General features: G+C 49.3%; 10 protein-coding genes across 10 annotated transcripts; 3 read left to right on the top strand and 7 right to left on the bottom strand.

Moving 5' to 3' along the window:
* Nucleotides 1-133: 133 nt before the first annotated feature.
* Nucleotides 134-1,268, bottom strand: AFUA_4G13570 (putative thiol methyltransferase; the record flags this gene model as incomplete). The annotated part of the gene is made up of 2 exons (XM_746381.2): nt 620-1,268; nt 134-490 (listed from the first exon to the last, which is right to left on the bottom strand). Exons 1-2 carry the CDS (start codon nt 1,109-1,111, stop codon nt 134-136), a joined length of 849 nt encoding a protein of 282 aa, XP_751474.1. The 5' UTR covers nt 1,112-1,268.
* Nucleotides 1,269-1,306: 38 nt separating this feature from the next.
* Nucleotides 1,307-3,706, bottom strand: AFUA_4G13580 (gamma-glutamyltransferase family protein; the record flags this gene model as incomplete). The annotated part of the gene is made up of 3 exons (XM_077804675.1): nt 1,307-2,989; nt 3,057-3,406; nt 3,538-3,706. 3 exons carry the CDS (start codon nt 3,704-3,706, stop codon nt 1,715-1,717), a joined length of 1,794 nt encoding a protein of 597 aa, XP_077660814.1. The 3' UTR covers nt 1,307-1,714.
* Nucleotides 3,707-4,067: 361 nt separating this feature from the next.
* AFUA_4G13590 (uncharacterized protein) lies at nt 4,068-6,030 on the top strand (the record flags this gene model as incomplete). Its single annotated transcript, XM_746379.2, has 3 exons — nt 4,068-4,828; nt 4,889-5,207; nt 5,263-6,030. The coding sequence occupies exons 1-3, from the start codon at nt 4,599-4,601 to the stop codon at nt 6,028-6,030; spliced, it is 1,317 nt and encodes a 438-aa protein (XP_751472.1). The 5' UTR covers nt 4,068-4,598.
* A 1,158-nt stretch (nt 6,031-7,188) lies between these two features.
* On the bottom strand, nt 7,189-9,215 carry AFUA_4G13600 (C2H2-type zinc finger protein; the record flags this gene model as incomplete). The annotated part of the gene is made up of 6 exons (XM_077804676.1): nt 8,712-9,215; nt 8,211-8,551; nt 8,135-8,160; nt 7,976-8,083; nt 7,367-7,916; nt 7,189-7,311 (listed from the first exon to the last, which is right to left on the bottom strand). The coding sequence occupies exons 2-6, from the start codon at nt 8,511-8,513 to the stop codon at nt 7,189-7,191; spliced, it is 1,110 nt and encodes a 369-aa protein (XP_077660815.1). The 5' UTR covers nt 8,514-8,551; nt 8,712-9,215.
* Nucleotides 9,216-10,970: 1,755 nt separating this feature from the next.
* On the bottom strand, nt 10,971-11,773 carry AFUA_4G13610 (uncharacterized protein; the record flags this gene model as incomplete). Its single annotated transcript, XM_746377.1, has 2 exons — nt 10,971-11,145; nt 11,643-11,773. The coding sequence occupies 2 exons, from the start codon at nt 11,771-11,773 to the stop codon at nt 10,971-10,973; spliced, it is 306 nt and encodes a 101-aa protein (XP_751470.1).
* A 567-nt stretch (nt 11,774-12,340) lies between these two features.
* Nucleotides 12,341-12,802, top strand: AFUA_4G13620 (uncharacterized protein; the record flags this gene model as incomplete). The annotated part of the gene is made up of 1 exon (XM_746376.2): nt 12,341-12,802. The coding sequence occupies one exon, from the start codon at nt 12,341-12,343 to the stop codon at nt 12,545-12,547; it is 207 nt and encodes a 68-aa protein (XP_751469.1). The 3' UTR covers nt 12,548-12,802.
* A 623-nt stretch (nt 12,803-13,425) lies between these two features.
* AFUA_4G13625 (uncharacterized protein) lies at nt 13,426-14,369 on the bottom strand. The gene is made up of 2 exons (XM_077804677.1): nt 13,496-14,369; nt 13,426-13,445 (listed from the first exon to the last, which is right to left on the bottom strand). The coding sequence occupies exon 1, from the start codon at nt 14,272-14,274 to the stop codon at nt 13,831-13,833; it is 444 nt and encodes a 147-aa protein (XP_077660816.1). The 5' UTR covers nt 14,275-14,369; the 3' UTR covers nt 13,426-13,445; nt 13,496-13,830.
* Nucleotides 14,370-16,596: 2,227 nt separating this feature from the next.
* AFUA_4G13630 (PE repeat family protein) lies at nt 16,597-22,564 on the bottom strand. Its single transcript, XM_746375.2, has 4 exons — nt 21,095-22,564; nt 20,847-21,042; nt 20,519-20,779; nt 16,597-20,466 (listed from the first exon to the last, which is right to left on the bottom strand). The coding sequence occupies exons 1-4, from the start codon at nt 21,254-21,256 to the stop codon at nt 17,522-17,524; spliced, it is 3,564 nt and encodes a 1,187-aa protein (XP_751468.1). The 5' UTR covers nt 21,257-22,564; the 3' UTR covers nt 16,597-17,521.
* A 610-nt stretch (nt 22,565-23,174) lies between these two features.
* On the top strand, nt 23,175-23,414 carry AFUA_4G13640 (uncharacterized protein; the record flags this gene model as incomplete). Its single annotated transcript, XM_746374.1, has 1 exon — nt 23,175-23,414. One exon carries the CDS (start codon nt 23,175-23,177, stop codon nt 23,412-23,414), a length of 240 nt encoding a protein of 79 aa, XP_751467.1.
* A 207-nt stretch (nt 23,415-23,621) lies between these two features.
* Nucleotides 23,622-26,215, bottom strand: AFUA_4G13660 (MFS transporter). Its single transcript, XM_746372.2, has 3 exons — nt 25,173-26,215; nt 24,002-24,999; nt 23,622-23,944 (listed from the first exon to the last, which is right to left on the bottom strand). Exons 1-3 carry the CDS (start codon nt 25,546-25,548, stop codon nt 23,648-23,650), a joined length of 1,671 nt encoding a protein of 556 aa, XP_751465.1. The 5' UTR covers nt 25,549-26,215; the 3' UTR covers nt 23,622-23,647.
* Between the last annotated feature and the right edge of the window lie 469 nt (nt 26,216-26,684).

Raw genomic sequence — 26,684 nt, forward strand, 5'->3', positions numbered from 1 at the left:
CAGCCAATCAACAAGGGAGAAACATGCGATTTGATATCTGTTCTCGAATCTGCTAATTGCTTCTAAGCGCCTCAGGGTCGTTGTCAAAGGTCCCGGATTGCGGCACAAAAGAACAAAAGAAAGAAGTGATGACCTAGTTCGGGCGGCGCCAAATAGACACTCGGTCTTGGACCTCTCCCTCGACGATCCCAACTTCATGCGTCCGAGCTGGTTGCCAATATGCCACTCGCTCAAGCCCTTGTGGGCTTGGCGCTTTTGATGGGTCAATGCTACATTGACGGTTTGCATCATATGGGATCTCTTCGCCAGGGTGGTTCAGATGTGCCATATAAGCCTCGGACGTAGAGGCCCACGGAGGGCCCTGTAGTGACGTATCCTTGTGCCTTGGAAATTCAAGGCAAATGAGATGCCCACGCGGCGAATCCGCCAGAAGTTGGGTGTGCCTGAGCGCCCATTGCGGACGCATTGACGGGTCCAAGGCGCAAAAGAACTATCAACCACAGCTGTTTAGCGAGAGACGCACAGTACTGCGATGGGGGCTAACTGGACTCTTCTCCTGAGAAAGAAGACAGAAACCAGGCCGAGTGCTTTGTACAAAGGACTTCTGAGATCCACATACCGTGTAGTCATAGATCAAATCAAAAGAATTTCGAGGCAATTGTAGTTTCTCCCACCAAGTATCCTTGAAGAAGTCACCCTGCACGTAGGTGATTTTGCCTTGACCAATCTCCGCATCTCGTACGGGATACTTATCCCCATTCTTTGCCTGTTCCTCCTTACACACCTTAACGGCAGTGGCGCTATATTCCAGGCCATAGGCATCATACCCGAAACTGGCCAGGAGAAGTACATCGACGCCTCTGCCGCACCCCGGGACTAATGCCTTCTTTCGGTACGTGTTGCCCTGCGCATCTCGGCCAATGGGGTCCCCGATGATATCGCGCTTCTCAATCAGCGTATCCTCCAATGCTGGGTTGGGGAATCCTCTGTCAAAGGGGAGAGGTTTACCCTCGCTCTTATCCCAGAGCTCAGCCCATCCTTCAACGTAATTTTCCTTGTATCGCGCTATGAACTCCGGGATACTCGAAACCAGTCTGGGATCGTTCGACATTATTGATTTAGTGAGATAAGATGGAACCTATTGTGGTTTGTCCTCCACGTTGCTCAGATGCACCTCGTCTGCGGATCAAATACGAAGCCTTATATAGAACCTTTTCATAGGGGGGGCCGGGGTAAGTTATGGTTCCGTGAAAGCCGACCACTCCTCCTCCAGGGTTTCAATCGGCGATGTCTCAAATTCTCTCGTAAGTTAATGACTAATGATTTATAAGCTAGGCGACGAATCAATCATATTGCTTCTATCGAAGGACATCCTCATGTATGCACAATTGTATTATGAAATTGGCTGTATATTTTGGACGTGGCATGTTACCTTCGCCAGCAAATGAAGGCCAGAGGGTGATCGGGAAATAGTCTCGGGCAATGCTAAATACTTCGCTATATCAGCATATGCAAGAAGCCGATCGACGTTAAAAAGCAGGTCATGTAACATGCATAGGGTACATCACAGGAATTATGCCCCGGAACATGCGGAAGCTAGCAATATTTCCAAGCTTGAGATATAATCACTTTGCAAGTCTTTTCTTCACAGAAGAGATCTGCGATAACTTCAGATTCATTGACCATTCTGTATCAGAAATGTGAGCAAATCAGTTTATACTGCAGGAATCGCCATTCCATCGCCTCTGGGGTCACTTCCAGCACTGTAGACCAATTGGTCATCGTCGTAATGACAACGAATGATCTGCCCTCGACCAAACATTCCCCTCTGCCACCCGGACAGAACCTTAACTTGATGTCCAAGCCGCTTGAGGCCCTCAATGACATCATCACTGATTCCCTCCTCGATATAGACTGTCTGATTGCCAGGCTCAGAGTCAGCCGCGATACAGATTCGTGGAGCATCCAGCGCTGCTTGAGGATGATAGTTGAACGCAAGCATGTTGAGAAGAACCTGGACATGGCCCTGCGGCTGCATGAAACCACCCATGACTCCGTAAACAGAGTGAAGAGAGCCATCGGAGCAGTTGGTAATCAGCGCAGGAATGATGGTGTGGTACGGCCGCTTTCGTGAAGCCAACGCATTAGGATGACCTGGGTCCAGAGAGAAATTGGCACCGCGGTTCTGGAGCGTAAAGCCACACCCTTTCGGAATGATCCCACTACCGAATCCAGCATAGTTACTGTTAATAAAGGAAATACCGTTGCCCTCCTCATCAGTCACAGCGAAGTAGACTGTATCGCAGTGATTGTGAGCTGGACTACCATGATCGATGATGTCTGCCGCTTTCTCCGGGTTGAACAGCTTCGCCCGTTCGGCCAGATACTCCCTGGAGATCAGCTCTTTCGACGGTACCTTTTCCACATCTGGATCCGTGACCCACCATGAGGCATCGGCGAAAGCAATCCGAAGACTTTCGATAACAGCGTGAAGGTACTCTGTCGAGTTGTGCTGATCCTCAGTAAAGACAGGAATCTTTCCTGTCCGCTCGAGTTCCTCAAGAATCCCCAGGGCCATGAGAGCAACAATGCCCTGGCCGTTGGGCGGATGCTCCCATATTTCCACGCCTTGGTTTTCTTCACCGTCTGTTCCAGCGGTCTGTTTTTTAACAATATCTTGGCCAGTGAATTTGAGTGAGATAGCTTCAGTGTTCTGTGTTCCGGTCTCAGCATGATACTTGAGATCGTCCAGGGTCATGTAGCCACCCAGGTCCTGGATGACCTTGACTAGCTCCTGTGCAACTTCCCCTTCATAAAACCCCTTCTTACCCTCTGCAGCAAGTCTTCGGAAGGTCTTCGCCAATGTCGGATTCTTCATGATTTCACCAGGACGTGGGCTTCTAACACCGTCTCTGGCTTTCGGATCAAGCTTGAGCATCTCCCGGAAATTTGGAGATGCATTCCGTAGCAGGTCTTCACTTTCACGCCACTTGAAAAGCTGTTAGAATGGCACAATATGCTGCAAATGCTGGACGAACGAAAAAGGATAAACTTACAAAGTAGGAAGATAATTCTGACACCGCGAACCCTTGCTCTCCCAGTTCAATTGCTGGCGTAAGAATCTGTTCCAAAGACAGCTTGCCACTGCCGAATCTCTCCACTGTGTCTACCCATCCAGCAGCTGCGCCGGGGGTAGTTACCGATAGGACACTGGTCATTGGAATGCTCCCCTTCTCATTGGCACCGAGGTTCAGATCCTTCCTAATCTTCTCAAGCGTCGCGTTGGCGGGATATCGACCAGAACCGTTGAGTGAGTGGACCTTCTTTGATTTTGCATCGTAGAAGAGACAGAACATGTCACCACCAATCCCGGTCGATGAAGGCTCGGTGACATTCAATGCGGCGGCTATTATTGAAGCGGGTCAAACCTGCTTATTATCGCTTGTTGCAATCAGTACTTACCCACTGCTACAGCAGCGTCCTGGTGAAACGTAATAGTCAGTGAAACTGATGGCCGGAGAAATGTCCCATGCACACATACCGCAGCATTTCCTCCTTCCTTCAAGATTCTATGGCCCGCAGCGGCTGCCAGTGGCTGAGTACATGTTACAATGCCTTTGGTACTGTGGACAGTACTTCTTCTACTGGCGAATGGAACAAAGTCCGGGTTTAGTCTGGAATAAACAGCGTGAGAGTTGAGAGGCATTTTGAAGAGAAATGACAAGGGCAAACGACGAGCAGTAGACAGTAAGATTGAGCAAGGAGACGTGACTAAACGATGAGGGGAAGGTGATTCTTAAATGGACAACACATGAAGACACCTCCTACGTACTAAGAACTACTATCGGGATGCTCCGCTCCTTTATGCCGTGCATTCCAATACAGCAGTAACCTTATCCTTTATTGGGGTAGGTTGAATTCTGGGACAGCTTTTCGACCCTGGCAGTAGAAACCCGACATACGCAACGTTTGTTAAGTTATGCCATGCTTGAAGTATCTTCCTGCCATCATCAATATCCGCCATTGCCTGCATCAAACTCCTCGATTTTGTTTGTTTTCGACGGAGCGCTGGACATCTTGCCGAGGAAAACAGAGAAGATGGAGAAATTGGAGTCACCTTCCTCTTAGGGATTGAGGGGCAGCTGTACTGCTTTGGGTTTAGTGCGGGAGCGATACGTGTGACTTTCTGATAAGACGGAGGACCACTGGCGTCATATATCACCTCTCGCGTTGGGACGCTGATGCTCAGGTTAACAAGCAGTATTGTCATAGAGACTGTGTATACAAACCCTCAAAGGGACCTGTGTCACGCTTAAAAGGTTTCCGTACGCCGTCGGCTTCTCCATTCCTGAAACGAACCACGAATTTGGTGCCCCGTTGCCCCGCGCCGACAACGGAGCGATCGTCCTCATCCGCGTCATTCCACTGTATACTCTGCACGGATGGCTGCTATACAAGAGTGACAGCCCTTCCCTGTTGATGGTGTGATAGCTGTATATATTGGATTTGATTTCAATGGTTCTCCTCCAGACTGAATTTATCATCGATAGGGCTCCCTCGAGCCGAGCGCGTCCTCCTCCCTTCTCTTTGATGACATAATGGTGGTGTTTGTCGATTATGACCATGATGCGTTCCCCAGAGCCCATGAGGGCACCTATCAGGCGTATCTTCAGCCGGATAAGCCTGCGTTGTCGAAGTTGAAGGCTGTTGACTCTGATCTGCCAACTCATCATGAAAATGATCATTCGATGCACGATCATGCAAAGAATGACGGCTCTCATAAGATAGTGAATCGTAATGGATTTTCAGCTGCTTTGAATTGCTATCCGTATGCCTTGCTGATTGACAGTTTCTGACAATCTCTCGGTGGCGCTGACTGAAACTCTAGGATTGTCAAGGAAATCGCCCGACAAGTCGATCTCAATACACTCTATGCCCTCTCCCGAACTTGCCGTCAGTTTCATGCAAATCTAGCACCATATCGCCATCAGCTGGTGAAGCAGACCCTTCGTTGCGAGAACGAGTATGTTGAGACTTTGTCGGATCTCTTGGATGGCAGGGCGGCCATTCCTGACAGCGTGAGATCTGTGCTCCGACTTGTGAGTCAGGGAACCCTGACTGCCGGTAGACTGGTCAGGGGCAAGGTTGGTAGATGTGCTCGGGACATGGTAGCGGAGTGTCGGAGATGCTCCAGGATCATATGCAGGGTATGACCGAGTGAAGCACGTGCCAATTGATACGCTGGACTAATGTCGTCCACAGAATTGCACCATCAAAACCCCTCCAAGAAATATCCTCAAAGATCGCGTTCGTCGCCTATGTACTACCTGCCGTACAGCACCCTTGGCCGCCCATCTTACCCGGAGCCGGTCTAGTACAACTTCGTCTGAAACCCAGGTTCCGCCAGACCTTTCCAGTTTCACGGCATCAGCTTTTATCCATTCACCATGTTCGTGCGAAGATATGGTATGGCTTTGTTACCCATGCGGAAAGACTCTACGCAGTAGCGACACTACTTACCGCCGGGGGTGGACCTGGCGCACTCGGTATAGCACATATCTTGGAGGGCTAGGCACTGGGATTGGCGAGGGATGTCAAGGGGTGAAATGTGGGAGAGAAGAGGATTGTTTAGCTGCTCAGGAGATTGAGCTGGAAGTGGAGTGTGAGGCCGACGAGTGGTCACCCTCACGAAGTTCGCACAACCATCATCACGACGATGCGCGCATAGACGGTCACCTTAGTTTCCAGGATGAACTTCTCGGGGATCAGTCCTTAGAAAGAACTAACAGTCGTGATGAAGAAAAGCCGGGGTACTTCAGACAGGAAATCATCGGGATCGGCGGACGAGTCAAGCAAAAAGCGAAGAAGCGCGTCACTGTCGGAGCTTGTGTTGTAGAATACGAGGATGAGCGTGATACTGGTCAATATTTGACTCGAGAAGAGCAGGGATTGAATCGGAGCTGGTGCGGCTGGTGCTGCAGGGTTATCCCGTCCAAGGATGACCTGGCTTATCCATTGTCTATGCATTGAAACATAGCTGGTCCTTAAGGCATACCAGCCTGGGTATATAGGGAACGGCATTGAAACATAGTTTATACTTTCAAAATGGAAGGGTGAAGGTTTCGTCGCACGCCGATATGATGATATAGAACTAATGAGGATCAACAATGGCACAAGAAAACTCGGTAGACATTACCGAGAAAAAGAAAACATGTCAGGATCCCATGATCGAGCCTCAGCCGCACAGATAATACCAAACCCTAAATGCACGCAAATACTAGTGTACCCATTGACCAACAGATTTGCTCATCATGCACGACGAATCCGCGCAGTACTCGATGGCATCCTGCTATCTCCGAGAAAGCCTATTTGGACCAGTACAGTAACAGCCCCCGTACACTGTATTGCATCACGCTCTCCCGATTTAGCATCCTTCCGGTCTTGAATTTCTGCCCAGTTGGAGTCGTAGTTTGTTTATCACGGCAGGAATGCGCTCCGAACGAGGACCTGGATGGAGTAGCAGGTTGAAAGCGAAGAGAGTGGAAAGACAATGATTGGCAAATTACGCTGGTAGGCATATGTTGCAGTTGTAACGAGGTCTGGAAATATTATTGAGGTCGAGGATGACTTAGTCAACTAACAAGTAGGACGTACGAGTCTAAGTGATTATCAACGCCAGTATCGACTGATAAAATGTCAAACGAAGAGAAAGCTCTATCGGTCAATGAAGCATGAAACCAAATCCAATGTTGCAGATGGATGAATCCGAACAAGTTCTATCATAAGGGCGTTCTGTCCAGAGACAGGTGAAAACGAAGGGAAGCTGTAATGTAATTGTACAATACTTGGAAACGATCGTATTGTTGCGGGTTCTGTAAAGCGAATCGTGGGTATATGCTCGTTAAGCAACATAAAGAAGGACATAAATGGAGTAAAAAGTTAAAAAAAACATCGCATAAACCAACTGGATGAGCACCTGAAGTTGGATATGTGATTGTGGTGAGCTATACAAGAATGTGCCTGGCCATGAGGCTTTTATCGAAGTATATTGGTGAGGATAGGATGGAGGCGTTTCTGATGACAAGGAGTGGGTTCGTGGAGAATGATAGGGCTGGTAGTCCTTGCAACCAGCCATTTGGTGATATAGATCGTGAGGGATGGCGGGATTGATTAGGAGGGGTAGACCGGTTATAGCGTCCAGGACTTCCAGGGTACAGTTTGAAAGGGCACTGTTTGGGGATGGTGGAGGTCATCATAGGCGATGTGGTGTGAGGATGGCCATGAAGGAGAAGGATACTGGCAGGTAATAGGCTACACAAACCGTTAGTTGAAAGACTCAGTAATACAGAGAATCATGGCGACGTACTGGAGAGAGCAGGCTTCCATTCAACGACATGGGAACCATTGAGGAGAGGTTGGCCTCGGCAGGATCCCAACCACGTAACGTGGAGTGCATAGGAACCGGCGAGGACGTCAGATCAGAATCGATGATGCTACTTGGATACGAATCAACTATTGTAGCTGGAGTAGATGAGAGCGAGGAACGGCTATGAGGTGGGAGAGAGAGCGAAGTGCCATCCGAGGCGGGCGACGGGCATGTTTCCGGGGTTGCGTAGAAACGTGTGTCCTCAACGGACTCGAAAATCTGGTGACTGCCATACATGGGTACCTGGGGAGCGGGATGAATGTCCATCGAGTTCCACATGAGACTGCAGTTGCTCGTGAGGCTCGGGTGCATGGACGAGCTCACCAGGGCTCCGACGGACATTGTGCTTGGTGACTGTGTGGCAGCGAGGTATGTATTTATGGCTGGATCTATCGGCATGGACTTGGACACTTGAGGGGGTTCTGAAATAGTGGGAATTTGTGTGTCTCGTTCCCATTGTGATGAGCTCTCCATCTGTGCCTCAAGCTCACTGTGAGATCGAGTGTTAGTTGTGCCTCCAGAAGAGCCCCATTCCGGGATGAGACTTACTGTCTTGCCATGTGCCGGGTTAATAAGTCTGACCGGTGAAACTCCTTTTTGCAGTTCTGATGAGGGCAGCGGTATAAAGCTTCAGGTTTGTGGTTTAATTCATGCCGTCTATAAGATGGTAAGTAAGTCTTCCGTGATACAATTGAGAAGCTATGCTACCTTCTATGTTCCGCTCTTGTAAACACCTAAGCCATGTTAGTAGATGTCCCTGACACAGATGGTGTCCAGGACCAACCTTGTTGCATCCGGGGAATTCGCAAGCATGTACACGCTTGCCCTTCTTGGCTTTGCTGATACGATGAGTGGTAGGTGTGTAAGTGATAGGAAGAGGAATCTCTGATGCTGCATTGCTCCGACGCATGGTCACAGTGGTTTTTTTCTTGGCTGCGGAGGACAATGATTTTTTAGAGGCAGAACCTCGTGGTTGATAAGCAGTTGCTGCGGAAGATGTGCGTGAGGTGTGGGTGAACGTGGATAGATGGACTGGCGACTGAGAGCAAGATATAGCTTCAGAGTTTGAATAAGCACTTCTAAGCATATCGCAGGTACGCTGGGACAATGTATGGGGGAGGTAGGCTGTGACAATGTTATTGTTGGAGTCCTCACAGCTATCAGCGATAAGATTGGTTGATAGCGAGGAGGGTTAGATGAGACGTTGGAGAGAAGAAGCCTCGCATGCAAAGTGACCGATATGCAATGAAAGAAAGAAAAAGGAACGAGTCAAGATGAAACTCACGATATGGTGGCAAACGACTTCGAGAGACTGGGGGAGAATGGAGGTGAGAATGAGGAAGTTGATATAGATTGTTGAACCGTCAGAGTGGATATGCGAGGTACCAAGTCAGCCTGCTCCAGAAGATCTTCCTCACCCCCAGGCCCACAATATTGGATGGTTTGATATGAAGATGTCAGTTAAGAATTTAGGGGGGAAAACCTGAAACAATGAAATTATTGATGATGATTATTTTTGGTCAAACATAGAAACAAATCATGTAAGTAAGCGAGAGGTGCAGGTTTGATGATCAATCTGCAGGGTGATCATACAAGCAAGGCTATGTGCCTACACGCAAGGTATACATTGGATGACTCGGTAAAATCGGTGTACATACTGTTTGTTAGCGATGTGTTTTCCTGGCTGCAGAATTAGTGTGAAACTAGAGTAAAAATACTACAGGGCGACACTAACTAAGTCTGTTGGACTTAGTTACGCTGAAAATCCACGTCGACTCTGGACCTCGAAAGTGGAAGTGAGTGAAGCATCAAAAGTTCAAAGTCTAATAGATTAGCATAAACCATGGTGGGTCCCCAGTAGAACGAGGGCAGATTGCGGAGGTTACATTATTACACACACAATACCTTACCGGAAAGTCAAAATTTCCCCTGAAACTTGGAGGAGGAAAAAGTATTGGATAGAACAGAAAATAATGCGTCCCCCCATTTCCAGCCATAAGCCGACTACCAACATCCACTCTGGACCAAAACGGGCTCGGATTAGCTCATGCGGCTGAGGCGCATTTGAGAAACATGGACCTGTAAACATTTGGAATCTTATAAATTAATCTTATTCTTATTATTTTTATTTTTACCCTTGAGCAAACAACGTGTACAGCCAGGATTACCCAAGTCCCAAATATACTTCAACAACGGTTTTTGGTTAGGCTGATTCTTATGCACAGGGAAGAAAGCTAGACCGGATCTTAGATTCCAAGCCACAACTTTTAGAGGGCAGAATGCCTGAGGGAACAAAAGGATTGTAGCATGTCTAAATACTAAGGTATGGCAACAGTAGTAGATAAGAGTTGCACTTTCACATTTCACCCCAAGCGTTATCTTTCCATTTGAAATGGGGCCTTCACTATGGAGGATTCTGGACGAACTACGGAGTACGGTATAGGTAGTTCAAAGTTACAATGACGAGATGATTTTCTAACGGTCAAGGGCGAAGAGGCTATCCTGGACCACAGCAGCATGATGAAAACCAACAGAAAACAAATAATCACGAGAGGGTAATATAATAATAGCAGTCCATAGGACGAGGTCGAAGTGTTCGTTCAACAGCACCACTGATTGGCTGGTTCGTAAATACTCCCATCTTAGCTGCATTTTTCCGACGGAATGTGTGCTAATTATACCACTTTTCATCGGTCCATTTTGAGTTTACTTCGCTTCTGCGCAGGGATATTTGCTGTTCGCTCAGACTGGTCTGGCACCATTGATACCAAGCATTCAGGCTTCGCTCAGGTCAGCGCTAGACTCCAGTCTATCACAGCTGAACAAAATTTAGCTATTATTGACACAATTAGTGTGCTGATTGAACTCTTATGGGCTCGTAAACATCCTCCAAGGTTGGATCAGCTCAGGCAGCTCATTTGGCTTCTGACAACCAGCCAAAAACAAAAAAGTTCTGCCATTGGTTGTCCCCAAATATCTACCTATGTCGTTTCAGAAGTTATTCCAAATGATCGTTTCAAATTGCAACCCTTGTTATTGTCACTTTTGTTGGAAGTTACAATGAGCCAACCATCAGTTCATCTCCCTCGCCCTCGTGGTCATGACACTGCCCCGCAACCAACACCAACATACACCGTCTCAGGAAACTCCTGATGTCATCTCGCTGATAGATCAATTCTGTCGTATAGCCATAACGTCCAACATTAGTCGCAACCTTCCTTTTTTTAGGTACTGGAAAAGGTTCGTCCCGTGTCAAGTCTGCCTCCCAAGGCTGTGGCATCCGTATCTGTAGTTAAATATAGCTCCGTATACGGTCAATGTATGGAGGACTCGGGACCCGTCTCGTATTTACAATTTGTCCGCTTACTTAGCTTTTATTCAAGATCTACTCCTCTCTGTAGATATCCTGAGTAACATTCCTGCGTCAGAGGCATGGATCATCGCTTGACGTAAGGAGTAAGGTGCAGTAAGGTGCCCCCGTAAACATGGACATGCACATCCACGTGTGGATAATGCTATAAGCACCTTGCATCCTTCGCTTGCACTATCCTCCGACCTCCGGACTGGTCGATATGAACACTTGACCATCGACTGATAAGGATGCAGCCTTCCGGGGGAAGATCCGGCAATCTGCCCAAATGTCCGGTCGATTTTGTACCACCTCACCTCCGTACGTTTCCAGACTTCGCTTCCCTGTCAAGGCCTCCAGATCCTGGATCCTGTAATAATGCATTCTCAGTATCCCTGGACTGTTGGAGAAAGTGACAATGACTAAGGGCATGTGGGCCATTCTTTTCTTGTCATGAGAATCCAAGCATAGGCTTGGCTTGTTTCATCTGGGTGATCTTGAATACACATGGATGACTGTCTCTAGTCTATGACATGCAAAAGTGGGAAAAAAAAGGTACCTTGGGTTTTACTGTTGTTCCTGAAGCTTGTCCCATTCTGTAAGGCACCCTACTCTGGCTTCTGGAAATATCTCCCAGGGTTTCTGCATAACTTGAAAAATCAACAACCACGCTTGATCGTCGGCACAATCAGCGACTGTCTTATCAGGGCATTGATTGGCTTCGGACTCAACCGCCAAGACATTTGTTTACTTGTTATCTACAGCCTTGGTCAATCCAATGTCAGGGAATCCTGATGCTTGCATCTGTATGCATCAGACAAAAAAAAAGTGCATCTCACTCATCATCATCCTGACTTGCAGACAAACAGTCCTATCAGCTCATTCTGCAAGCCACCCACTCCTGCAAAGTCTAGCCGACCACTCCGGAAACCAGTCTCCGTAATTTTTCTGTTCAGGTCAGCGTACGAGAGCGAGCTCACGACCTGTATGCAGTCCATCTCGTACTCAATACTCTGTATTTAACCCTCCTACTCGGGAATGATCGTCACTTCCACATGGACATCGTCACATGATCCGCGTTAGAGTGCATTAGTGGAAATGCCGCAGTGAGCATGGCAACATGGGTTGATGGAGGGTAGGGTAAGACGTGGCCCACCATCCATAACGCATTCTTGCCAGTTGGCCATGTGGCCTCGAGCGTCGGACATGGACACGGACGCAGACACGGACATCATTCGAGCATGGATTTCTGCATAATTGTTCTTGTTTACTACATACGGAAGCGTGGCCGTCAAACATTTGAAGCAGTATGTTGCTACTCCGTACTCCGTAGCTATTCAGTGGTACCTTTTAGTATCGCCGTGAATTGACCTTGGAGATGCTCCCGAAGCTTATTGGCTGCTTAAGTCCCTCAGGTCTAAGAAACCTTACCTTACCTTTTATCCCTTGCACTCGTTCACTTTACTCCGTACTCTGTACGGAGGTACCAAGCAACAATCCGCATTCCATACGGTTTTCGTTTGCACTACCTACATTCCACTTGTACTCCCAGAAGCCATGCCGTCATGGGCGTGTGCAAGCAAGGTGTGCAAGCGCATGCATGGGTAGAAACCTTCGACGCTGACACACGGCAGCCCAGGCTGCAGTCTGTCGTGTGGGTTTTGGCGGAGCCATTACGTGGCGGGGTCGGCATGCAAGGTTCCTCATCCTTCGAGACGGGCCGGTGGATCAAGAAACAGGCGAGAGGAGTGTGCGTTGGGACTGTTGACTGATAAACGGACTACTTCTCTGTAGATTTGTATTTCGGTAGTCGCCATGAATTGTTGTCTACTGTGTTGATGGAGGGGGCAACTGGAGAGCGATCGGCCAATATGCTTCTTGCCTTGAGAATCAGGCTGTTCCCTAAAAGGTTAGACAGTTACGAGGATGCAGGCGACTCGAGTCCAGATCCAGTGTTACACAAGGCAAGCATATAGTTGCGAGATGTGCGACCCTTGAGATTTCAGAACTGAAGTACGATGCTAGTATGGAGTAGCACGTGTGTCTTATATGAGAGTGAGACTAGCAACGTGGTTTGTGGGGAAAGGCCTCTGTTAGGGTGTAAGATGAAATAAATAAATAAATAATAAATGAAAAATAAAAAAAAAAAAATAAAATAAAATCGAATATTATGTTACTGGTGTCACCGCTGTGCAACCATCATAGAAGCTGTATGGAACCTAGAAACCACTAGCCTTTCTATGGTATAGCCAAAGTTGGTGGAGTGGGTTTCACTACCAACCGCACCTTGCCTGGTCGAGTAATCGGTAAGGTACAACAGTTCAATTGTGATTTGAAGAATTCAATACTGACAATGTACCCAGACCGGTTACCATGATTGCTGTAAAACAGTTGGGGTTAAAAAGGTAGAGCTTCATAGACGTTGGTCAGTGAAGCAGAGGGCAACTGAGGACTGAGGTGAGGATCTTGGCCTGTATAAGCATTGCCCTTCACCTGATTCCGTCGTATAGCCTCCCATTTTGATCAAGTCGCAGCCTCGACTTTGTACCTGATTGGTTAGCTTCATTAGTTGTCGGAGAATCGGTAGACAAAGAAATCCGTGACAGGGATCCCACAGGTGGAGCCCAATCTCGCCCCGGTAAAAAGGGTCAGGTCATTCGATTATGCTTCCTAGTCTGAAGGTTAGATAATAGATAGTTGATAGTAGATAGATAATTTACCAAGGTCACCTAATTCGCCAATCTTCCGGGCTCGGGCCTGACACGGTCTATTCTCGATGAGGCTTTTGTTAGTGTCGAACGAGATATTGATGGCATCATGGCGGTATGATTATTATCCAATTTCGACTCTTAGTGCAGTTCACAGCCAAGCCCTGCATGGGTGCACTGTTTTGTAGGGATCTTGCACTGCCATGCGACCGACTCCTGTCATTCATCTATCTCAAACATAATATAGGCAAATCTCCCGTCCTCATGGAGACCTCGACGAAAGCATCGGAATCTGAAACGGGAAGGATGAGAAAGGTTGGTGCTGGTACTGCGCCTTGTTCAAAGGGTTATCCGATCCAAGGAGATTTAGCCTTGCCTGATTGCCTCAGGCTGTCGGTCGGGCCATGCAAATCACCAAGACGTGGTACTGTATTTGTTACACTGAGGCTAAGGGTGCAGAGAAAATTACAAGCCTGAATTGACTGTTGATCCTGAACCCGAAGCTGGAAGGTACAAGCCTCAGTGGAGAAAAGCCAGCGAAAACCTTTCCTGTCGGATGGCGGAGAGGACTCCGGCGTACCTTGTCGGGTTTCCAATTGGTGCAGGTGTCGACTCTCCGGCTCGACCAAGTTAACGGGCTCATACCAATTGCCTATTTTGACTTCCTGGTCGTCAGGTATCTCTAGAATCATGGACCCTGAGGAGGTGACGACCCCTGAAATGGGCAGAATCTCACCAATCACAAGGGTCATGATCAACAAGAACTCTGCCACCAAGTAAAAATCAATCATCGAGATATCATCATCTGAGGTTTAATAACCACTAACTCATGTGGCTTACGGCTTGCAGCCAATGCTTCACCAACAGTTAGATTACTCCGTAGTCGATCCCAAGGCTGAGACAATCTTCTGAATCTGCGCGGATTCTACTGAACCGGACTGTGGTTACTGAACCTACTGGTAGACCAAACGCCATCTCGTGTGTGTTTGCTGGGGATAGTTTCCCATCGATGTCTCCTGTCTGCAAAAGTATCGATCTCGAGAATTTGGACTCTCCTCGGAGACCAGACGGCACGAACCGTCTATGCTCCTACCAGTAGTGGAATAGCGGCCCGTCATCGCCAAGTGCGGCGACCGAATTTAGCAATGAATTGGAGGGAGTATTGGAGAAAGCGTTCGAGGTCGGCTCCTTTAATCTCAGGGTATATACCTGATCGAGTAGGAGTCTGCGAGGAACCTCGAACTGTCAGAGCTTCCAAGTCAATCTAGCCCATCAAACGCCGTCTACATGATTCAGTAATACTCCGTACTATTGCACTTTTTACCTACCTAACACTCTTAGCTTGCTGTCCCTGGAAAGTGGCTTACTGGCTCGGCAGTCTCCCGTCGTCGTCGTGACTACTTGATCCTGCCTAGCACCGTTCCGTCTCGCTTGACTAGGCAATCGGCGCCATACTAATCAGCTCTATACCCAAGCACATGCAAAGACCTCCTACAGCCTTGGCAATCTCCATATTGCATTGCTTTTTCGATAGATCTCTACGGGTCGAAAAACAATGACATTACCTACCTGGAGCTTGGGTGCTCCGAAAACTCCCTGGATGCAAATGCCCCTTTCAGCCAGCCAAAAGCGAGTTACGTTCCTGCCATCAGATGTGGAAGCATTTCCTCAAGGAGATGGCCTAACTCCCGTTCAGAGGCGCTTTTCGGGAACGGCATCTGGTGTCTAGCCTACCCTGATATTCACAACCACTGGTGTCACCCTGGTAGATCTTGAAGCTTTGGTAACATCCTGAACTGCGTCGCCTGTACTAAAATATACTAGCCGGAACCCGATCCGGCATGGCCCCGCTTCAACGGCCTGTATTTTGATAAAGATGGTTCTCCTCTCACTGGACGAAAAAAAGGAGGTGGTTAACCTAAACAGACTATGAAGAAGAGGCAAGAAGACCCCCAAGTAACTACTTCTTCACGATTGGATCGAATTCAATTCCTCGCTGGATGCAAACACCGTCTATAACACAACCTGGCCAATACCCAGGCAGTATCAAGTACAAACCAACAGAGATTAATTTAATAATTGGCTGCTGTATTTGTTTACATATAGTACAGCGTAGCTTGACAATATATGAACGACAAATTAAGATCCATTGCTCAACCGAAGCCATGGCCAGCTATCGACCAGGATTCTCTCCGTAGTAACTCCGTATCTACGTTCATTTCCCGGCATGAGAAACTGGTAACTAGTAATGGGTAACCACTAACGAACATACATGGGCCTTAGTGCGATTAATGGCCAGCCTGAGGTTTTCTTGATCATATCTGAGTTTATTATTACCTTTCAGAAAAACAACTGACAAATTGGTCAATCATGCTCTCATGAAGGCACCCGCACTCGATAGTGCTTACCACCTAACTCCGAAAGTACATTCTTCACACCATTGGTTTCGTCTCAATCTTCACCTCGCATATTCCCTGTGCGGACGCCACATGCCACACAAAGTCCGGATTTTTATAGGATATCCGCAAGGAAAGTCGATCGCCAACATTGACGATTGTCCACCACCAATCGTATCCGGCCAACCCTTGCGAACCAACACCTCCTGCAGAACGGACAACGGTGATTTGCTCGTGTCCCCGGGTCGTCATGCACCGGGTAGACAAACCCCTGTGGCTACATGACACTCGACAAGGGAGCTGAGCTGACATCATCTTCTCTATCATCCTTGCTTTTTACCGTTTTGTTTCATACACGGGGTGGTGGTAGTGAGACAGTGATATCTACCTAGTTACTCGTTATGATGATGAGTGTTTGCCTTGCTAGGTGTGAGCTATCATGATATCATGCACTTGGCCATGAGGATATGGTCAGACGTCCACGGAGTAGCTGCGAATGCGTTTCTGGTAGGTTAGCTGACAATTCCAGCTACGATCGTCGTCGTCTTCTTCCTACTTTCTGCGACTGACTGCATGGTCAACCCTTTGGCTGGACTCTGAGAGCTGAGACTGGATTACCCCCCCGTCGCCACAGGACGTCGGATTACTCGGCGTGGACGGACAGATAGTCTCTCCCCCCCCCCAACGCCCCGTTTTCTTCTTCTCCACTGGTCCCCTATCTGCCCCTTACCAGCGCCGGTCGAGAATGACCGTATCTCCTCGCCACGTATTCTGTCTCGGTCACAGCTTTCCCGGGAGTTGTTCGTACCAAAGACACGAGAAGGATTAAGATGATATGAGTGGCATTCTTTTTGCTGATTACGCACGGCCTCATACGAGCACCGATGTTCCTCACGGTCATGGGGACGAGACAGACCTGACTTGAACGTGTGTTCGACTGAGAGGTAGTAGGGCATGTATTGATTCAGCTGAGCTGGATACCTTGAGGACCTAGGCACGGTATTTTTCCCCCTCCTGGCTCGGACTCGCTTCGGTACAACGGGGGTATACGCCAGCACAGCAATGAGTAGGCTCCAGTAGAGGCGGGCGCGGTAGCGGAGTGTGCAGAAGTATAGTTCTTATGCTGGTCTGCGTGGCTCCTCTTAGCAGGTGCATAGGCGAGAGAACGAATGACGCAGAGACGTTGAAACTCGGTCTCGTGATCTCTGACAACTGTACTGAACGTTATTGATGGCAACGGAAGATCAAACTGACGTGTGGGATGCATCTCTGTATGCTCTGGCTCAAATCAAAGGAAGAAAAGAAAAGTATTTGCATTGCAAATGTTCACGTTGAATTCCGAAACAGTATCCCGCTGGAGGAGTCCACGTTTTATCTACAGAACCAATGTCAAAAAGCTCGCTCGACAAGATTGCTGTACAAAACTCCTCTAGATGCATTCATGAAAACATATATGAAATACATGTCAGAAAAGACGAAGTAGAAGCGGAAAACACCACATATGCTTATGATAATATGCCGAGAGTACATTCAATGCGATGCGAGATGGTTGCGAAACATCAGTTGGCAATAACCCGAACAGTAATATGGGAGCAGAAGTCAAGGTGGGTAGGGCGTGATAACATGTGAAATGACATCTGAGTTAATGAGCAACAACTGCTTTGAGGATATTTTTGAGCTTCGACTCTTCCTTTGGAGGCTCATCTCTCCGGCGTCGGTGATGGTGATGGCGGGTTTCTCCGCTATGACGGTGGCGATGATGGTCGGTCGCTTCTCTTTCCTTTGCCTGCTCCACTTCTTCTGCAGCCCTTCGCCGCGCCCGTCTCTCGCGTCGAGCCTGCTCCTCCTCCGCCGCATGATGGGAGCTCGTGGAACGGTCGGACCCTCTTCCTTCGTGCGAGTGACGGTGGCTATGGGAATGGCTTGGGGAAGACCGACGCCCAAGCACATTTGCAGCAGCTTTGTCCCCATTGATCTTAAGAAGGGGACCATTCGTTTCTGATTCGGCTGTCATGTATTTCAGGAAGGCTCGCGGCTTCGAGACTGATGAATGGCCATCCCTTGAGGAGGTACTTCTACGTTCTCCTCCCTGACTACTCGAATGCTCTCTGGTCCGTCGGCTGGGTTCGATAGGCACGGCAGCCTTTTCCCCCGAAGAACGCTCAACTTCATAGGTGGCTGAGCGCTCGGGTCTTCGTCGACTGTGTTTGACATCCACGGCAGCTTCTTCTTTTGACGAACGCTCGCTTCGTTTATGGCGCTCTCGCTCTGAGGAATGCCTGTCCCTCTCTGCCTTCTCTGGGGTCCGGAATTTGTCCTTACTCCGTAACTCCTCCTGCCTAAGCTTTTCTTCATGCTGTCGCTTGGCTTCCTCAAGGGCTTTGTTCCACCGATCAAGGAGACTACCACTTCGCTCAGGTTTCTTGCGTGGCAATGATCTTCGTACTTCCTCAGAGGAACTCTTCGAATGTCGTCTCTGTCCCTCATCCGGGGATCGCCTCTTTCTCCTGCGTGCATGTTCGGCTGCTATGGCGACTGGAACAACAGCTGGCAAGGCTGCTTCCAATGGCTCCAAGGCATCAATATCTCTTGAGATTTCCTCAACAGGTGTTGGGTCTGGAGTCTCTTCGGAGAATTCCGCGTCCACAGGAGCAGCTTCTTTGACTGGGACAGACTCTTCAACAGGAGCGCCTTCCTCGACAACGGCAGGTTCCTCGGCAGGTATCTCCTCGGCGGCAGCAGCAGGCTCTTCAACGGGGCCAGGTTCAACGGGAGCAGGTTCAACGGAAGCAGGTTCAACGGAAGCAGATTCCTCAGTAGGAGCCTCTTCCATGGGAGCAGGTTCCTCACGAGCCGACTCTGTAGGAGAGGCTTCCTCAGCAGCAGGCTCTTCAACGGGAGCAGGTTCAACAGGAGCAGATATCTCAGCAGGAACCTCTTCCACGGGAGCAGGTTCAGCGGGAGTAGATTCCTCAGCAGGAGCCTCTTCCACGGGAATACGTTCCTCCGCTGGAGCAGACTCTTCAGGGACGGACTTTTCAACTGGCGTGGGTTCCTCTGCAGGTTCCTGCACAGGTGCTGGTTCCTCAGCAGGAACCTCCTCAGCGGGGGCAGGTTCCTCAGTAGGAATCTCCTCGGCAGCAGCGGCAGGGTCTTCAGCCGGAGCCGGTTCTTCAACGGGGGCAGGATCTTCAACTGATGGAGATTCCTCAGCAGCAGGCTCTTCAACGGGAGCAGGTTCCTCAGCAGGAGCATCTTCCACAGGAGCAGGTTCCTCATGAGCCGACTCTTCACGAAGGCCCTCCTCGGCATCAGCAGCAGCAGGCTCTCCCACTGAAATAGACTCGGTAGCCTCCTCGGCTGGAGCTGACTCCTCAGCCGCGGATTCTTCTGTTGGGGCAGCCTCCTCAACAGGAGTGGATTCTTCAGACGCAGCAGATTCCTCGGCTGGAGGCGCTTCCTCGACAGCAGCCTCTTCAACTGGAGAGGATTTATCACCTGGAGTAGGTTCTTCAGCAACGGGTTCTTTTGCCGATGCCTCTTCAACGGGGGCAGGTTCCTCAGGGGTCACATCCTCAGCAGTAGACTGTTCTGCAGCAGGAGCTTTTTGAACAGGGGTCTCGTCCTGCGGCGCAGGCTCCTCCACTTCAGGCACAGCAGGGGCCGACTCCTCAGCAGCAGGAGGTTCTTCAGGCGCAGGCTCATCTGCAGGAGGGGGCTGCTCGGCAGATGCTGGCTCTTCGGCCACAGACTCGGGGGAAGCAGATTCTTCGACGACTTCTTCAGTCAGAGGTTGCTCCGGTGGTTCTTGAGGAGCGTCCTCTTTCTTCTCTTCAGTTGGAGCTTCCGCAGGAGTTGCCTCCGGTTGAGCCACCTCATCAGTTGACGAGGCTTCTGGAGCCGGTTCGGCGGCAGCATCTTCAGCTACGGCTTCGTCCGCGGCCGGTGTCTTGGTTCCTCCTTCTTCCGCTGCAAGAGCTTTTGTTGCCTCATCTTGCTTGTCCTCGACTGGGCTTTCTGCTGCAGCAGGCTCTTCCGGGGCTTTCTCGTCAGTGGATTCTTCCTTCGTCGTTTCGTCTGCAGCGATATCGGCTGTTGCGCCTTCGGGAGCTACTGCTTCTTCTGAAGTGTTGTTCTCCGCCGTCTCAGTCGGCGCGGCAGGTTCCTCAGAAGAAGGTTCAGGTGCGGGCTTTTTAGGAGCGGGCTGCTCCTCGGTAGGAACTTGTACTTCAGCGACGGGCTGCTCTGCTTCGGGTGGTGAGTCGCTCTGCTCTTCAGCGGGTCCGTCCGGGGCTGGACTATTTTCAGTGTCGGGCTTCGTCACATCTTCTTCTGCTGACTCGTTCGTTGGTGGGTCACCCTGTGCGGGGGCAGCTTCCTCGTTGTCTGGAGTATCTGTAGGTGAGTTCTCATTTCCAATGTCAATATCAACGTCATCAGGAACCCCTGCTGCAGCAGCTGCTGCAGCTGCTGCTTCTGCCTCCTCTTCTGCTTTTGCATCTTCCTCCGCTTGCCGTGCCGCTTCCGCTTTTTCGGCCTCGACCTTATCGAGCTCCGCGGATGGGTCACATTCTGGGAAATCATCCTCTGGGAATGAGGTTAGCTGGCTTTTTATGCATTTCGGTATCCCAAAGCATACCGTTGCTGTCTCCTTCTTTGCTTTCCGGTGCAGGACTTTCATCTACCGCCGCTGTGGCACCATCACCGTCCTCGGGCGGTGAGTCTTGCGCGGCATCTTCAGTAGCCGCTGGCGTCTCGGGCTCAGCGGGGTTGGCGGCGTCTTCGGCTTTCTGCTTGGTACCGTCTGCCTCTGGCGCAGATTCTGCTTCTTCCTTGGCTTCAGGTGCCGGCTCATCTGACGGGTCAGGCTCAGGCGGAGCAGCTGCCGCTTCAGGTGACTCTAAATGAATGTGAGGAAGGTGAACCCCGATCAAAGCGAGAAAGTGGCGATTGACAATCATGCGTACCTTCAGATTCGGGTGCAGGCGCAGCGTCAACGGGAGAACCTGATTCTTCTACGGGAGCACTCTCTAGGGATGGGCCTTCCTCTGAATGGGTCGCGTTATTGGTGGTATCCTGATCCTTATCCGATGTCAGACCATCCGAAGAAGCAGCAGCAGTGACGGGATAAAACGAAAATTGCAAAGTTTGACGGTCGAAGGTCTGATATTGACGCTCGAATGTCTGATATTCAAACTTGGGAAGCTGTGCATACTGTAGGTTGGCCATGGTCCCCAGCCTCGGCGGCCACTGCAAGGCCAGGCTCGGCTGTAGGGTTGTCTTCAGAGAGGGAAAACTTATTATCGTTCACCGGTAGGCGTTGCTTATTATTGTTGTTGTTGTTCTTCTTTTTGTTCTTTGCTCCTTTTTTGCCCATGGCATCGGATCAGTCACAGTACGTCTAGCTATGAGCCCTTCGGATCGGCCCAGTTGATGTATCGATTTATATAGACAAGGTACGTCTTTCCTGTCACACGCTCTTCAGGGGTAGGAAGGGATCAATCGGATAAAAAAAAAGACAAGGATGATGCAAGAGAACGGAATGAAAGAGTCAGACATGAACAGGCATAGGCAGGGTGAATAGAGGCAGGCGCTCATGTGTTAGGGAGTCAGATCTGGATCGAACAAGCAGCACACGTCTTGTCCCTCCGCCAACAGCATGGTGGTTCCGCCCAAGTCCCAAGGCGAGGCGACGTATCGCCGTCTGCTTGTACCCATTGCGATGGAATACTGTCAAACTACAGTTTGAGTCTTGAGGCCGGATGGACGTCACTGGCGAACTACCCAACGACATGATTTTTGATTGGGCCACGTCTCACAGATCCAATAGCCCTTGACGAATTTAGGAAAAGAGTTTGGGAGGCCCCTCCCGAAAGCATCGTTAGGGCCGGGAAAAAGCAGGACGATCATGCAGTAGCCAGCTAGAGGCAGCGGGGCGAGAAAGGAAGCCGTCCAGTTATGGAGTTGCGTGGGTGGTAGATAACTGGGTACCGCAGTGTTGGTGGGGGTGGTGCCACTGATAGATAAGTCATGATTGTCTGTGTTGCTTTCTCTGTTTTCGGGCATAACCCGCAATAGCCTCGCGCGGTTAAGCCAACGCGCGTGGCCGAAAAGAGTAAATTAGTAGGAGTTGAAACGACCCGCAACCAGAGGGCTTTCGTCGGGTAGCTCCTATGCTAGACAATAAACATCCTCATAATGGCATCATAGATGCCAAAGAGATCGAACAGTCATGCAGAATGCAGGACTCGGGTCGTTTCCTATACTTAGAAGGAAGATAGACAGCAAGCCTTCAGAGGCCAGACAACGAGAATGACAAGCATGTCCAACCTCTCAGGAACACTCCTCAATCACCAATTCCTGCCCAACGTAGATTGCGGGCGGCGGCCGGAAGAAGGTGCATCATGTGTGGTGCGTCGAAGCACCGGCCAGAGCGACTGGGATCAGGCTGGAGTGCATGATCGACTTCTGGCCTGTTCTCTGCAGCTGAATGTCAACCAGGATCGCCAGCTTGTTTCATTTCTGCGACTACAACATCAACGATGATGGTTGGGACATAGATTAAACAACTCTTGATGAAACCAAGGTCTTTGAGGGGAGAAAGAGCAGGCGTTCCAGCTCCACCGAGACACTTCAGCACTTGAGGATTAGTCTAGACTGCTTTAGGCAATGCCCAAATCAACCCCAAGCCCAACAATTTCCATCTACTAGTGTCCTTTGTACTCGGTAGAAACGACATCTAATGCCAGATATTATCAGACGCATGAATATGATCATGATCCTGCCAACAAGGAAGTCTGACAAATCTAGAAGCCACAGAATAACCCAGAAGTCCTGATTGTGAAACGCCACAAGATGTCTCAGTAATCAGGCAGTTTGTTTACTATTGCTGCACCTAAAAAAATGAGGCGAAGATTGCTGCTTTGGCGGTCGATGAGTGGTCAATTGACACCTAACTATGGAGCACTAACTAGCCAGAGTGGTTTGGGCCCATTTGAAACTGAAAAGGCTCTTCCATCACACCTCTCCGAAAGCAAAGAAGAGCAGAACAATGATAATGATATAGTGAGTTATCCTAGGCATGCCACGCTGAGCAGCAGCCTGAACGAGTATCTCCGCCCATTCAATGCGAGCAGAAAAACAGATTTGATCTGAAAGAAATGGATAAACACTGAGAAGCCTAGCCCTAAGTAGGGCGACGAATCATAGAGCCAGATGCGACTGGATATGTACAAGATAGATCGTAGGTAGGTTATCCAGAGAGTTGTCTGTGGTGGTTACCTGCATGATCGCAGATGATCCCTGATCCATCACCGACGACTGCTTTCCCCAGAATATTCTCTGCTTCTTGGACGATTGATTCCCGACATGGCAATGCAAGGAAAAATTATGTGCCGATGCTTTTGACCATCCAGCAATTGCTACTAAAATCCACCAGGCCATCCAAAATAGCCTCCTCTCATCATGCCTTCATTTTCCCTACGCTCAGAATCACCATCCATCCTCCATGGTCAAGAGAGCGAAGGATAGAATAGAGTAAGACGGAGGATCTGTCACTCCCTACCTTACGGTCAATCCGCTGTGCTGGACCTATTATCTCTGTATCAAAATGTAATTGCGCGCTTACAGATCACCTACAGCAGGCACCAAAAGAGCAGACAAGTCGATCATCGCTTTATGCTATGCTAAGATGACTCGTAAAAATAACATTATTGGGGTATCTTTTTTTTTTTTTTTTTTCGGCACTGCTGTCCAAAAGAAGACCAGGCTAGTGACTCACGGCATCCATCGACTTCCTCCAACGAGGTCCAAATACTTTCATAGCGAGGATCACCGAGCTGCTGGCGAAAGCGACCAGTCCGAGGATCGTAAAGAGCCATCCATTACCGATAGCATCAATAATGGGGGCTGTCACGAGCGATCCGATGCATGAGAAGATATTTCTCATAAAGTTGTTCAACGCGACACCAGTTGATGATTTGTTAGGCATGAATTCGGTCAACATCGTCGTTGACATGCTGAATATGAGCATAGATCCGATACCAAAAAAGAAGTTGGCGGCCATCTGGAAGACAAGGTTAGTTTTCCCCCATCCGGTAGAACAAAACCCTAGACCACTTACCGGAGCAAACCAGAAGACCCCCTTGTCAGCAGTCCAGCCGTACCAGATCAATGCCGCAGGATACAGAAATGCACCCAGCCAGGCATTCTCACGCATGCGATCCTCTGGGCGATAGATCAGCTCGCCGTGCTCGTCATATCTGCCGGCCTTCCTCGCCTCACGTTGCATGATTTGGTCCATCCAGCGCCCGCCGAAAACACTCGCAGCTATGTAACCCAGCGAGTTCGGGATATAGAGGCATCCAACAATAATGGTGCTAAAGTTGTAGGGGTTTGTTGAAAACGTATGCTCAACACTAACGTTCAACACATACAAAGAGCCGAAGGTGATACTCGCGTAGTATACAGTCAAAAGCACTGCGGGATAGCGCAAGTAAAGAACAATCTTAAGAGGGTCAAGGAAAACCATCTTAAGGGCCTTCAACCATTTGGCAGTGAAGTGAACGACCTGGCGTGAAGACATCCGACTGAGTTGTTGTTCAACGGGTGCTTGTTCATCGCCATGAGGCTGCTTTCGATTGGCCAATGTTTCAGGAAGTGCAAAAAAGATGAATATCACGAGGATTCCACCATAAACGGCCAAGAACCACATCGTACTTCTCCATCGCCAACGCTCTGCCAGAGCGCCCCCCACGATGGGAGCTAGCAAAGGACCACACAGCGGACCCAGGTAGAAAATGCTCATTGCGCGTCCTCTTTCATGCGGATCCCACAGATCTGCTATCGTCCCTGCCCCAACTGCTTGAACTGATGCCGATGCCCCACCGCTCAACATGCGCATGACAATTAGCATTGATATGGAATGGGCTACGGCACTCAGAACGTTGAACAACACAAAAAGACTGAAGGATACGAGGTATATCGTTCGCCGACCAAGCCTCTCACTGAAAGACGACCACCAAAGTGGAAAGATAGACATACTCAGCATGTACAGCGAGATATTCAGGTTGACGACAGTGGTTGGTGCGTCCATTTCCTTGGATATTTGAGAAAGAGAGGCTATTGTGTGAACTTGTTAGCACGTGCTCATGAATGGGTATATCGACCGTTTTGGTCAGTGAGGAATTCTCGAAGTGTGAAGGTAGCGACGCCACCAACGAGAGTTGTTCAGTTCGCCGACAAGGAGAGCGCATCAACAAGTGGGTTGGCCATTTGAGCTGGGAGCGACTTACGAAACAGTATGGAGCTACCCATGGGAGCTGTAGATCCTGCCAGCGCGACAATGAATGTGATAAACCACTTCGTTTTTCGAAGATACGTCTTCGGATTCTCAACCTCTGCCAGCAGTGTAAGTTGTCCGAAAAGCCCTCGGTGCTTCAGCCTCGGCACCGCTATCGGCAAGCTTTCATGCTCTGCATACGGAATGTCGATCGCTGTGCCCTTCACATCCATGGCCGACTGTGCGGGTGATCCCGCGAGCGATGAATGGGCATCTTTTTCGGCATATAAGTCTTCATCTCCGGGCCTTTTGACTGTTGGAGCATCGGTATATGCAGTTTCCGCCGACGTAATTTCATGAACACCTTCATCCAAATCCCCGGAAGTCATTTTTTCTATATGGGAGATTTGTTCGTCGTGAAAATAAAATTTCTATTGTTTGTTCCTCTGGAAACTGATGGGAGTATAAGATGGATGACGCACGATGCAACCACATCTAAGGTAGCATCAACCTTGAGACCTTGGGGTGTCCGAGAAATCCAACAGGTAGTTCGTCCGAAGATGAAGAGAGAAAAGCGGAGAGAAAAGATTAGAGAATTATAGAGCAGTCAATGAAGATAGTGTGCAAGTCCTGCAACTGTAGCAATGTCGGTTAATAAGACTGACTGGTGGATATATAAGAGAGCAGCGATTCTTCCCCATGTTCTTCAGAAAGGAGGAGGGAAATCCACTTTAAGAGGATACCTAGATATATCAAAGGCGTCCTTTCGAGCGTAATGAATTATCATAGAAGGAAGGAAGTGAAAAGGAAATCCCGATTAGGTGAAAACAGAAAGAAGTGGGCGTTCCCTGTTGGCGCTGTTTGAGGCAGGTGTAGCTCTACTCGAGGACTGATTCCCCACTGGCTGCCGGACAACAATCTCCTCTTCAATGTTGAATCGAGCTTTCAATATGGTAGCTGGGATACATCTTCTGTTAGTGAGTCGGATTTCTTCTACGCGCTTTTTGTCTTGGATACTGCTCTTAGTGGGTGAGCAGTCTCTTCTCAGTCTTTTCCGCATGCGGTACCCATTATTCTCATGAATCTGCCAGATACCGTTCATAGTGACTTCAACATCTACCGTCCAACTGATTCGAAGACTTCTCAGTCTCCACATCAATCAAAAGGATGAATCAAAGAACCGAGATAGTGTGCCGTTCGATCCGTAGTGACCAGTCGGAGAGCGTGGCGCATTTGGCGATGGCGGGGGTTCCCGCCCTTGGCTCTCCCACCCCCAGTTACCCGAGGTCAAGCCTTACGGAGTATGTAGTCTAGCCGAGAGTCCTGTCCTGGTATGCGAGTCAGGTATGCAACAAAGCAAGGATACTTGTGGCCTGGTTAAGGCTCAATAAGCGTCGGCCTAAGCTTCTTAATACAGCGACATTAAATATCACTCGAAGCAATATGGCCTGACCAGCGACCCTAGTTTGTCTTCGTCCATGGGTCACCAATTTCCTCGGCTGCGAGAGGGCAGTCGAGCTTCTCA

The sequence above is a fragment of the Aspergillus fumigatus genome, chromosome 4 (genome assembly GCF_000002655.1).
Source record: "Aspergillus fumigatus Af293 chromosome 4, whole genome shotgun sequence".
Classification (NCBI taxonomy): Eukaryota; Fungi; Ascomycota; class Eurotiomycetes; order Eurotiales; family Aspergillaceae; genus Aspergillus; species Aspergillus fumigatus.